Source organism: Cannabis sativa, chromosome 2 (genome assembly GCF_029168945.1).
Source record: "Cannabis sativa cultivar Pink pepper isolate KNU-18-1 chromosome 2, ASM2916894v1, whole genome shotgun sequence".
Lineage (NCBI taxonomy): Eukaryota > Viridiplantae > Streptophyta > Magnoliopsida > Rosales > Cannabaceae > Cannabis > Cannabis sativa.
The window spans coordinates 5,630,981-5,641,914 of NC_083602.1; the positions used below are offsets into that span (position 1 = coordinate 5,630,981).

The 10,934-nt window shown below is 34.5% G+C and overlaps 4 protein-coding genes across 5 annotated transcripts; 1 reads left to right on the plus strand and 3 right to left on the minus strand.

Annotated features, from left to right (window-relative positions):
- Positions 1–4,247: 4,247 nt before the first annotated feature.
- LOC115700373 (uncharacterized) lies at positions 4,248–5,820 on the plus strand. Its single transcript, XM_061109103.1, has 4 exons — positions 4,248–4,551; positions 4,641–4,781; positions 4,849–5,432; positions 5,509–5,820. Exons 1-4 carry the CDS (start codon positions 4,248–4,250, stop codon positions 5,818–5,820), a joined length of 1,341 nt encoding a protein of 446 aa, XP_060965086.1.
- A 121-nt stretch (positions 5,821–5,941) lies between these two features.
- LOC133034680 (ubiquitin-like-specific protease ESD4) lies at positions 5,942–7,360 on the minus strand. The gene is made up of 2 exons (XM_061109980.1): positions 6,842–7,360; positions 5,942–6,761 (listed from the first exon to the last, which is right to left on the minus strand). Exons 1-2 carry the CDS (start codon positions 7,198–7,200, stop codon positions 6,560–6,562), a joined length of 561 nt encoding a protein of 186 aa, XP_060965963.1. The 5' UTR covers positions 7,201–7,360; the 3' UTR covers positions 5,942–6,559.
- On the minus strand, positions 7,044–9,163 carry LOC133034679 (uncharacterized). 2 transcript variants are annotated; one of them, XM_061109979.1, is made up of 4 exons: positions 8,983–9,163; positions 7,981–8,889; positions 7,663–7,889; positions 7,044–7,578 (listed from the first exon to the last, which is right to left on the minus strand). In XM_061109979.1, the coding sequence occupies exons 2-4, from the start codon at positions 8,221–8,223 to the stop codon at positions 7,386–7,388; spliced, it is 663 nt and encodes a 220-aa protein (XP_060965962.1). In that variant the 5' UTR covers positions 8,224–8,889; positions 8,983–9,163; the 3' UTR covers positions 7,044–7,385. The 2 variants fall into 2 exon arrangements, with proteins under 2 accessions (XP_060965962.1, XP_060965961.1); XM_061109978.1 differs by having other exon boundaries at positions 7,981–8,375; positions 8,464–9,163.
- Positions 8,225–9,096, minus strand: LOC133034084 (uncharacterized). Its single transcript, XM_061109104.1, has 5 exons — positions 8,983–9,096; positions 8,689–8,889; positions 8,464–8,538; positions 8,287–8,375; positions 8,225–8,231 (listed from the first exon to the last, which is right to left on the minus strand). The coding sequence occupies exons 1-5, from the start codon at positions 9,094–9,096 to the stop codon at positions 8,225–8,227; spliced, it is 486 nt and encodes a 161-aa protein (XP_060965087.1).
- Positions 9,164–10,934: the final 1,771 nt, after the last annotated feature.

A 10,934-nucleotide genomic window follows, 5' to 3' on the forward strand; every position in this document is an offset into this window, starting at 1 on the left:
TTGTGGTGGCTGTTCTTCGTGGGTTTGAGGGTGTGAAATGAAGAAGACGATGTACAGGGGGGTCTAATAAATAACCTTATGGCGTCGGTTAATACAAAATAACCGACGCCAAGGGTTATAAAAAAAATCCTGATTTTTTCCAACCCCAACTGGCGGCATAGATATATATATTTTATACCTACGGTTTTTACCAAAAAACTGTCTCTAAATGTCAATGCGGATATTTTCACACCCTATAGCTTCCCTTTTTATAAAATGTCTTGAAAAAAGGGAAGCTAAAGGCCTACATTGTAGTAGTGGTAAATGTGTTGGTAAAAGTTAGATTTTAGCCACTGCAAATGTACGCTGGTAAAACTTTGACCTTTTTGCCAGCGCAGTTTGCGAAATGCACTGGTAAAGGTTAATTTACCAGCGCAGTAGTGAACTGTGCTGGTAAAAGTGATATTTCTTGTAGTGTCATAATTAGATTTTTAGGATATTACATTAAGGTTGATTGATTTTAATCTATTTATGGATGCGGGTATGAGAACCACGGTTGTATGGGTCTCGAGGCAGTGACGACAAACAGTGACAGAATGGTTTTGTGTTCTTCGAGTGATCTAGTTGCAACCTCCTTTCATCCTTATGTGGAGGAGGCAACAACTCTTAAACGGTTTGCTGCATGTCGTCGTTTGGGGTACAACTTTATTACTGTTTTCTCAGATTGTCTTTGTTTTATCCAAGCTATTAATAATAAGAATAAATATCAGATTGAGTTTGATATTATTGTTCATGATACATGTTTGGTATTCTTTTCTCTTTTAGTTCTCTTACTTATAAAAGGGTTCAAAACGCTGCGACTCATTCTCTTGCACCTTTGGCTTTATTTCTTGACTCTTTTTATTTTTTCGGGCCTAATTAATTTACTGTCTTGCCTTTAATCCTTGACTATTTTGTATTGAGCTTTTGTTTTTTTGGTTTACCTTTTAATGGAATTCTCCTTCGGTCGAGAAAAAAAATTATTGTGTACTTTAGAATTCATCGCTATTTATGCTACATATCAACTAACTCCAATAAATCAAGATTTCTATTTTAAAATATTGAGATTAATAATATAAGATTGCAAATGAAATACCTATAATTAATTAAATTATTATTAGCACGTGAATATTCAATAAATTTTATTATTTAAAGAGAGGGAGAGACAACAAACGCAGCCCCCAAAATCGATGTTGCAATCTATGTATGGGATCCAATGTACGTAGTCATGTCATAGTAGCAATTAACCACCCTAAATATTATATATGACAGATCATGAAATTAAGAAATTATTAATATATATAAATATATACATAGTTCTATTAAGAGTTAGTCCCACATTGCTAATATGTGGAAATAAATTGTGATATATAAAATGAATGGGCTACTCCTCCTATTGCCAATTAGTTTTGGGATGGAACCTCATTCATCTTATTCTCCAAATTCTAACATGGTATCAGAGCCACTTGTGATCCGTTGTGAGCCAAAGTGCCACCCCAAAGTGCCACCGGTCCAAACAGATACTTTCGCTGTCTCCCCTTTAACCTCTATTTGGGACCTTTCGGCCAATGTGTGCCAATTTCCAATGTTGGGTCTTTGACCTGTTTCAAAATCCACAAATTTCCCGACGTGTACACCCACAAATTTTCCGATATTTGGCCTTGTGGGATTCTTTCAAATGTCACGTTCGGTCCTGTGGTCTCTTAAAGGTCGTTCGTTATACTCACACTTTCCAGGCCCAAACATGAGGAGGGTGTATTAAGAGTTAGTCCCACGTTGCTAATGTGTAGAAATAAATTGTGATATATAAGATGAATGAGCTACTCCTCCCATTGCCAATTGGTTTTGGGATGGAACCTCATTCATCTTATTCTCCAAATTCTAACAAGTTCATCCACAATATTGATTTTAAATCACTGTTAAAATCGGATCCTACCACTCAGTTATCATTGTCTTAGCATTGTGATTGTATGAACAGTAGGGTTGAAATTGGATTTAATAAAATTATCTCAAAATTCTCAATGGAGACAAATAATTTCAAATTAATTAGGAGAGTTTTATTGTCTTATATATCAAGTCTTATATCTTTGGTAAAAATTTCATCAAAAAACTAATTAGCAATTAAGAGTAGTTTATACCTTTATTGGGACTCTCTTACATATTCTTTGCAAACAATTATCAAGAACAATGGCCAATAAGTATGGCCATGACTACATCCCACTTATAATGTGAATAAAATGATATTTGAAAATGAGAATTTACATAAAAGGTTGAAGTAAAAATTTATAGCAATAGGCAAAGAGCAACACTTTAGTAGGAGTGACAGGCTACGTACGGAAGATGTTGGAATTTAAAATTGAGATATAGTTACAACTCTATATATGTTCAACATTACAAGAGCAGTAATAAAGATTAAATAATATTACAATTCTATTGCAAAATACATAAAAAATGAAGAAGAAGAGAAGAAGAAAACACAACTCAAAACTTTATAAATAAATTATCTCAATGTGAATGGTATAAAATATAAAGTGATGTGAGAGCATTAAACTAGGAAAATTACCAAACTTAAATAAGGTTCCCCTACCACAAGTACTCAGAGAAGAGAAGAAGTGGAAATAATTTTATAGATTTATAGTATAAAATCAATTTTTAGTAATATACCTAAAATGTAACAAAATTAGCAATATAACCTTCGGTCATTAATTGTAGCAAATACTGTTTATGTCCCTACCGAAAACGGAAACTAATATACGTGATTTTAGGAAACTACCGTCTTTTCCGGGTGAAGAAACAACCGACATCAACAGCCCAAATTTCCATGAAAAAATGGAAAAAAAAGATGTGCAATACACTATTAGTAACTCCTATATATACTTTAACCTCACCAGGAAAATAATTGAAGCAATGTACAGAACCTCCATTAGAGCTCTGCAACTCCACAATCGAAGGTCTGATCTTGTGAAAAATCATCAGAAACTTCCGATTCCAGTAATCAAACCAAAAAAAAGGTAACCGATTGTGAAAACATCCTTGATTTAACACCTACATCTGCAAAAAAAATCACATCGATCGAGCATGCCAATTTCCAAAAAAGTTTCAGATCGATCACCACAATTTTCACAAAAAAATAAGTCGATCGTCACCATAACGTTTCTCTAATCATCAAATACACGATCGAAGCTGTGAAAACTGAAAATTAGTTGATCACACTCTATCAGAACGTCGAATCTTCAGAATCGCCACTGGAAAAACTCAACAACATCTTCGTTCCCCAAACAAAGTTTCCTGCAGAAAAAAGCAACAAAACAGCTCCAACAAACACTCAATTTCTCCAAAGAAGCTAAGAAAACAGAGGTAATTTCTCTATAAATCAAAGGATTATCCTAACATACATTTGTAATTTTTCAACAGAAAAGTTAATATTTCATATAAAATACCTCATTATGCACATTCAACTAGACATGTTCTATTCTTTTTTCTGAAAATCTTTACATTGTTAATCTCAGACAAATGGAATTGATGACATTGGTGCTTTACTACAATGGTAAAATTGTGGATAAATGCATATACACTGATTATGAAGTCACAGGGATACTATTACCAAAAAGTTTCTCATACAATGACCTACAAACCAAAATTTGTAGTGAGTTAGACTTGAACAACAAGACACTAATCAGTATGGAAATCCAGTTTCAAATACGACCAACTATACCACCAATGAAGATCAAGGATGACAGTGGTTGCAGATTATATGAGCAAATAAGGAAAAAAAATGATGATGAGGCTGCATACCCATTACTCATTAACTTTTCAGTGTCTTCAGACCCCAACCAAAGTCTATCAGACCAACAATTATCATGCATTCCCCACTCAACTCAAATAGACAGCAATGCTGAACCGTATGTACAAGAAACCGAAGAGTTACCTACAACAGCTCAACTTGCACAAACAATTGCAGAATATATAACAGACCAAGTTGAAAAAGCAACCAACACAAGCTGGGAGAACACATCAAACATAATTACCGATCCAAGGGTTGAAAGCATATAAATTGGACAGCTTTATAAAGACAAAGACACAATGAAACTCGCCATAAGCCTTTATGCCATAAAAATGAATCAACAATACAAGGTAAAAAGGTCATCATCCAAGGACTACAGCCTAATATGTGTTGACGATAGAATCGCAAATGGTACTTCCTAGCATCAAAACATGGCAAAACCGACATGTTTAAGGTCAGAAAACTCAATGACACTCATACATGCTCCCTAGAAATCATTTATGAAGACCATCCTCAGGCAACAAGTGACATAATTGCTGATTGCATCAAACGAAGGATCATAAACCCCAAAAGAAACTACAAACCAAATGACATTGTTGAAGACATAGCAGAAGATTATAGTATCTCCATCTCCTACCACAAAGCATGGAGAGCAAAAGAAAAAGCTACTTTCGACGTTAAAGGTAGCCCATATGATTCATACAATGAAATCCCTGGCTTCCTATACATGATTCAAAAATGCAACCCAGGTACACAAATAAACTTATAATAAATCAATTAGTAACAAAACAGTACCTGTTTCATAAATTAACTATATCATAATGTGTAATATTTGTAGGAACAATAACAGATCTTGTACAAGATGATGAGCGGAGATTCAAATACTGTTTCTTTGCATTAGCATCTTCTATCAAAGGCTGGAATCACTGCACACCAATAATAGTTGTGGATGCAACTTTTTTGAAGAATGCATATGGAGGTACTCTTATAGTTGCTAATGCACGAGATCTTTGACAGACATATATTTCCACTGGCTTTTGCAATAGTCGATTCAGAAAATGATGCGTCATGGCAATACTTCATGGATAAACTCAAACAAACATATGGGGAACGGGAAGAGCAATGCATAATTTCAGATAGACATGAAAGTATCGCCAAATCAGTGAAAATGATATTTCCCAACTTGATGCATGGGGTATGTTGCTTCCATCTATTCCAAAATATAAAATCAAGATTTAGAAAAGGAGGAGATGAGCTGAGAGATGCATTCTATTGTGCAGCAAAAGCATATAATCTTGCTGATTTTGAAGGATTCGTGAAAGAAATAGACACCATAGACAACCGAATTCGTCCTTACTTGACAAATGAAGTTGGCCTCAATAAATGGACAAGGGTTTATAGCACAAACAAGCGTTACTCAACAATGACCTCAAATATATCAGAATCAGTGAATTCAGCCTTGAAAGAAGTAAGAGAGTTACCCATTGGCACACTACTAGAATGTCTACGCTGCTTGGTTCAAAGATGGAGTTGGACAAACAAAAATAGAGCTCTTGCTACACTCACAACACTAGCAAAAGGACCAGAAAAGGAACTCAAAGACAAATTAGATCGCAGTAAAAAATTGCAGGTAATATATCTTTTCAACAATTCTTCATTATAACATGTCAAAAATACTTAACAGTTACCTTCCTATAATTTTACAGGTTGAAACATCAAACCATGCCATATATACAGTCAATGAGTTAAAAAGTTCATACATAGTAGACATTCAAAAAAAGACATGCACATGTCAAAGATTCCAATATGACGAAATGCCATGTTCTCATGCAATGGCAGTAATATCAAAAAGACACTTCAAATGCTACAATTTCTGCTCTTATTTCTACACAAAACAAGCCTTCCTTGCAACATACGAAGAAACTGTGTTTCCAATAGGTGACCGAGACTCATGGGAGTTACCTGATCATATTAGACAAATTGAAGTACTGCCACCAAAGCACAAAAGACCAGCATGAAGGCCAAGAAAACAACGGTATAAGACCGCAATGGAGAAAGCAACACAGAATCAATGCACACGATGCTTGAAAAGAGGACACAACCGAAGGACTTGCAAGAATGAACCATTGGAACCATCCACAAAGAGAAAAAGATGCTAAATAGACATTGAATTCCTACAACTACTAAATAAACATGAACAATACGTTCCAATTACTATCTGCAACCAAATTTCTTCTTTTTTCATGTATGTTCTGTTTGAATAATTCAACATCAAATAAAGATTTCCACATGGAAAATTTGAAGATACAATCATTAATCTCATATAAGAAACAGTTACTAATGTGTACCTTAATTATAATTAATCTCATAAAAATACAGTCACTCTTCCTATGCCATACCCAACGGCTAATTATAACTCCTGTAAAAAAAATAAAAAATAAAGAAATAATAGAATCACCTTTTTATAAATAATTCAATAATATCAATCTTTAAAAAAAAATAATCAACATACATACAACAAAACATTATAAACTTCAACAAAAATATCACACTAAAAATCCAAAATATATATCCAACATAATACTTTGCCAATATCCATTATAAGGCAAATAATAACAACAACAAATCGTACTTAGTCTTAGAAACACAAAAAGGTACTAAAAATATCCAAAAGAGTTACTATATTGTAACTATTTACAAACAATCCAAAAAAGTTACTATGCATTTTCCAATCTGTCCACTTCTAAACCTAAGCCTTCATTTCTGTCCACTTCTTCCAATCCTCCCTGGAAACTCAGATTCAGACTCGTACCCATTGATCTCCTTCTTCTTAGCATGAACATACAGATCCACAGCAAGCTTGTTTCTAAAGAACTTCACATCTAATGGATTTGGAAGTAAATCAATCGCACCGTGGATAAAAAACTCAGCATACTTAGCAACAAACAACCCACAATCACTGCAACAAACAAAAAAAAAAACAAATTAAATAAAAATATACAAACTAGAACATAAAAACAAAAAAAAACATACACTTACTTATCCAATTGCTGAGGCAGATTAGTCACAGTAAACACATCAAGCTTCTCACTGTCTTTCTTCCCTCTAAACCAACCTTTGCTCCGGTCAATATCCTCCCTTCGATTATAAAAGTCCATCAAATGCAAACATATTGGCAACATAACAGCAAGAGGCCTGATATACAATCCTGTCGTCTTGTCACCATCTCTTTTCGACCACATTGAATTATAGACATTGAGACACCTATTCTTTATATCAAAAACAACTAAAACCCAATGTTGATCATCTTTGACATGAACATATATCAAAACATAATCAACAAACAACCACCGAGTATTAGCATACATACAATACCCCTCCATATACTCAATTACCATATTACTCTTAGGCACATAATCAATATTTTTCTTAGACTTCACAAAGTTTTCATACAACTCAACCACCTTGTTGTAAAAATTAAAATCGGTCGTAGTTGCAGAAACAGTAACCCGAGGATCATACTTCAGTTTCTTTCTCAAGTAGTAAAATATAACATCTAAATGCTGAAAAAAAATTATATAAATTATAGACAGCAACAAAAAATCATACAAACAATAAAAAAAGATACAAAAATATATATAAAAACACTCACAGAGTCAGACAAACATCTCCCAGGCGTCAATAGATCATAAAACCACCATTTATCACTAACAGAATCAATTGAGAAATCCAAAGGTGCATCCAACATGTTCTTTCCTCTAACAAACTTCTTCTTCCTATTAAAAGTAACAGATTAGTGAATATCCATATACAGATAAACATCAAACAAAAAAAGTTATGTAAAAAAAAAAAAACAATACTTATTCTGGTCATTAAAGCCATCAAGAAACCACTCATCAAATGAATCTTGTTGAAGACAATGCGGTGGATCAAGCAACTCAGAATTGAAAGGGTGTAGACCTTTCAAATACTTTGTTTCACCAATCTTAACAGATTTTCCGGACGAATCCCCAAAGTCAATTCTAATAACACCTTGCAAATCCCTTGGGGTACCAGCACTACCCAAATCAATAACTTTGGATTTTTCCTACAATAATATGAAAACCCAAAACAAAAAGTCAAAATAAATTAAAAAATAATTAAAAAATTAATCATACATAAATATATACAAATCATACCATACTCTTCTTCAACTCATAATCATGACAAACAGCATCCACTTTCTCTGATATAATTAACATCTCAGCAGATGTAATACCATCGTCAGTGCTCTCACTATCCCTTTTAGATGCTTCTATAACATTGTCATCCCCAACAATTTTTTTATCTTCTAACAAATCTTCAACATTTTCAGACTGGGCCAACAAGGAACCCATAATATCAAAACTTGGACGATCATTACCAACCTGAAAAAGCAACATATTAGTTACTAAATCAACAAAACAAAATACAAAAGCATAATAAAACAAAAATAAATAAAAAACAAAACCTTATCCATGCAATCCTCAACACCTTGATCACCAGCCTGATCGACAACTTCATTAACAACAGCATCTGATATTTGTCTTATTTCCTGAAAAAAGACAGCAAAAAGATACAAATATATAATAAAACCTAAAAACACAAATAATAATACATTTAAAAAATATATATAAAAACACCTTATAAACTTCAGCACCATCATCTTTAACACCACCCAAATCATCAACAGCTGCACCATTACCCTCATCATCATCCTACAATGACAAACACGTATGAAAAAAATTATACAAATTACAAACAAAATAAAAATTGAAAAATTATTAGAATGGAAACTAAACATTATATTATATACTAAAATAAAATAAAAAACCAACATAAGAACTCAAAAAGTAACCTATCAGTACCTCATTTTCCACATCAATATCATCAAGTTTCCCAGAATCAGATTTATCATCGTCCCCATCACCACCATCACCACTGTCATCACCGCCATCACCACCATCACAGTCATCACCGCCATCACTGCCATCACCGCCGTCACTTCCATCATCTTCCGCACCACCACTATCATCACTCCCATCACCACCATTTTGATCATCATACCTCTAAAACAAATATTAATAAATAACAAAACATTAAAATAAAAACACACAAAAATTAAAAAATAAAAAAATAATAATAAAGGAAATGAACTTTACCTGACTAGTAACACAATCTTTCAAGCCCTCCAATACATCATTTAAATCTGAAAACTTCTTATCCAAATACAAAACCAAACCCTCTTCAATTTTAGAATCAATGTGAGCCTTCATTTTACTCTCAAATTGAACAAACTTATCATCAATATCCTTCCTCAACTCCTTCAAAGAACTCCCAATCTCAGATTGTGTAACACCCTAACTAACATAGGCGTATTACGTGATTTTTAAACTTGCTGTGCAGCTCGTTGCTAATCAACGAGGTTTATGGAAAAAAGTGATTAATTAAAATTTTTGCTTTTTAATTAAACTTATAAAATAATATTACAAAAGACTCGGGATCCCGATTACAAAATCATTTACAAAAAGATTTAACTGTTTATACAAAATAAGGTCGCCTAGCGACTAGTTACAAAATCAGCCTCGCTGTCCTGAGGATCGTACTCTCCAGGCCTAACCGCCTCGACATGTACAACCTTCATAAGCTCGCTCACGGTCCATCAGCTTTAGCCTTGCCTTTACCTACACATAAACGTAGAACTGTGAGTCGACAGACTCAGTTAGAAAAGCATAATAATACTCATACATAATCCTGGTTATGATCAGACGCCCATACCCCTGATCATAACCCTAACTGTCGTGTCCAACACGATGCGAGTCCCGCCATTGCCGTGTCCAACACGGTGCGAGCCACTTCTTGCCATGTCCAACATGGTGCGAGTTACGAACGTTCATAGGGACGGTACTATTGACACGTAACGGCTGATCGGTCGAGCCGGTCATACTCATTCTTGGTCATACTCCGGCCTGTACCGACGTGTTACTATATCCTCCTAATCGGTCGAACCGGTCATACTCGGCTGCTGGTCATACTCCGGCTGTACCGACGGGATACGTCAATAGTACGGAACCACCAACCAAGTGTCGGCTGATCGGTCAAGCCGGTCATACTCATTCTTGGTCATACTCCAACCTGTACCGACGTGACAGGGTTGGATGGTTCGAAGCCAACATACATAACTAATGTAATCTAACAGGCTTCCTACATGCTCGCTAAACATGTAATCTACATATGCATACTGTTATACTAATCTTACCTGGATTCCGAATTCAGGTGTGCCGGTCAACCTGAGTGGAACTATCAGCTCGGCGGATTACAGGCTCCTAAACCGTAAAAATTACAACACCGATAAGTGACACGCTAAATCACAACGGGGACAAAGGTTTTAAAACCAAACCTAACCTACTGAAACTTAATACAAAAATACCCCAAACTAGCAGAAAACAAACTGCCTGAAAACCTGAAACTAGCACGAAACGACCAGTTGAGAAAAACCGGTTTCTCACCCTACTGCAAAATCCGGGTAACCGGTTTTACAAGCGATGTAAAAGCCGGTTAGCCGGTTTTACCCAGAAAACCCACAAAAATCAATTCTCCAACCAAAACGTTTCCAAACTCAACCAAACTTTCCAGACCTGCTAATTAGACCCTAATAAACATTTTCCAAGTGATAAAACAAAGCTTCATGCACAAAATCAAAATCCACCATTAAAGCACCAAGCTTTGAGTTCAAAACTCAAACTTGGTTAAATCTAACAAACAAGCATCCAAACCAACTCAAATCTTCCTAGATATGCATAAAATAATCTCAGAAAACAACAACAAGCAACAACAATAAGAGCAGCAACTGATTCATCAATTTCTTTGAAAAAAACATAGTTTTGAGTAAAAATTTCATAGCTTGATAAAACCAACAAATCATCAACACAATCATGCTTGAACCAACATTCTAAATCATATTCTAACTTCAGAGATCAACAACAAACAACCACAGCCACAACAGCAACTAAACTCCATTACATGCATGATTTCTTTTCTTATAATTCAAGAAAATAAGAAGGAAATAGCTAATGACCTTACCTAGATTAAAGATCACAAAGAATTTGATTGA

Coding starts and splice junctions, on each gene's coding strand:
- LOC115700373 (XM_061109103.1), top strand. CDS start 4,248: ATGTTTAAGGTCAGAAAACTCAATGACACTCATACATGCTCCCTAGAA. Junction 4,782..4,848: donor TTTGAAGAATGCATATGGAG/GTACTCTTATAG, acceptor CTTTTGCAATAG/TCGATTCAGAAAATGATGCG. Junction 5,433..5,508: donor ATCGCAGTAAAAAATTGCAG/GTAATATATCTT, acceptor ATAATTTTACAG/GTTGAAACATCAAACCATGC.
- LOC133034680 (XM_061109980.1), bottom strand. CDS start 7,200: ATGGTAATTGAGTATATGGAGGGGTATTGTATGTATGCTAATACTCGG. Junction 6,762..6,841: donor CTGCCTCAGCAATTGGATAA/GTAAGTGTATGT, acceptor TGTTTGTTGCAG/TGATTGTGGGTTGTTTGTTG.
- LOC133034679 (XM_061109979.1), bottom strand. CDS start 8,223: ATGTTGCTTTTTCAGGTTGGTAATGATCGTCCAAGTTTTGATATTATG. Junction 7,890..7,980: donor ATGAGTTGAAGAAGAGTATG/GTATGATTTGTA, acceptor ATATTATTGTAG/GAAAAATCCAAAGTTATTGA. Junction 7,579..7,662: donor GGCTTTAATGACCAGAATAA/GTATTGTTTTTT, acceptor TACTTTTAATAG/GAAGAAGAAGTTTGTTAGAG.
- LOC133034084 (XM_061109104.1), bottom strand. CDS start 9,096: ATGAAGGCTCACATTGATTCTAAAATTGAAGAGGGTTTGGTTTTGTAT. Junction 8,890..8,982: donor AAGATTGTGTTACTAGTCAG/GTAAAGTTCATT, acceptor TATTTGTTTTAG/AGGTATGATGATCAAAATGG. Junction 8,376..8,463: donor ATGGTGCTGAAGTTTATAAG/GTGTTTTTATAT, acceptor GTCTTTTTTCAG/GAAATAAGACAAATATCAGA.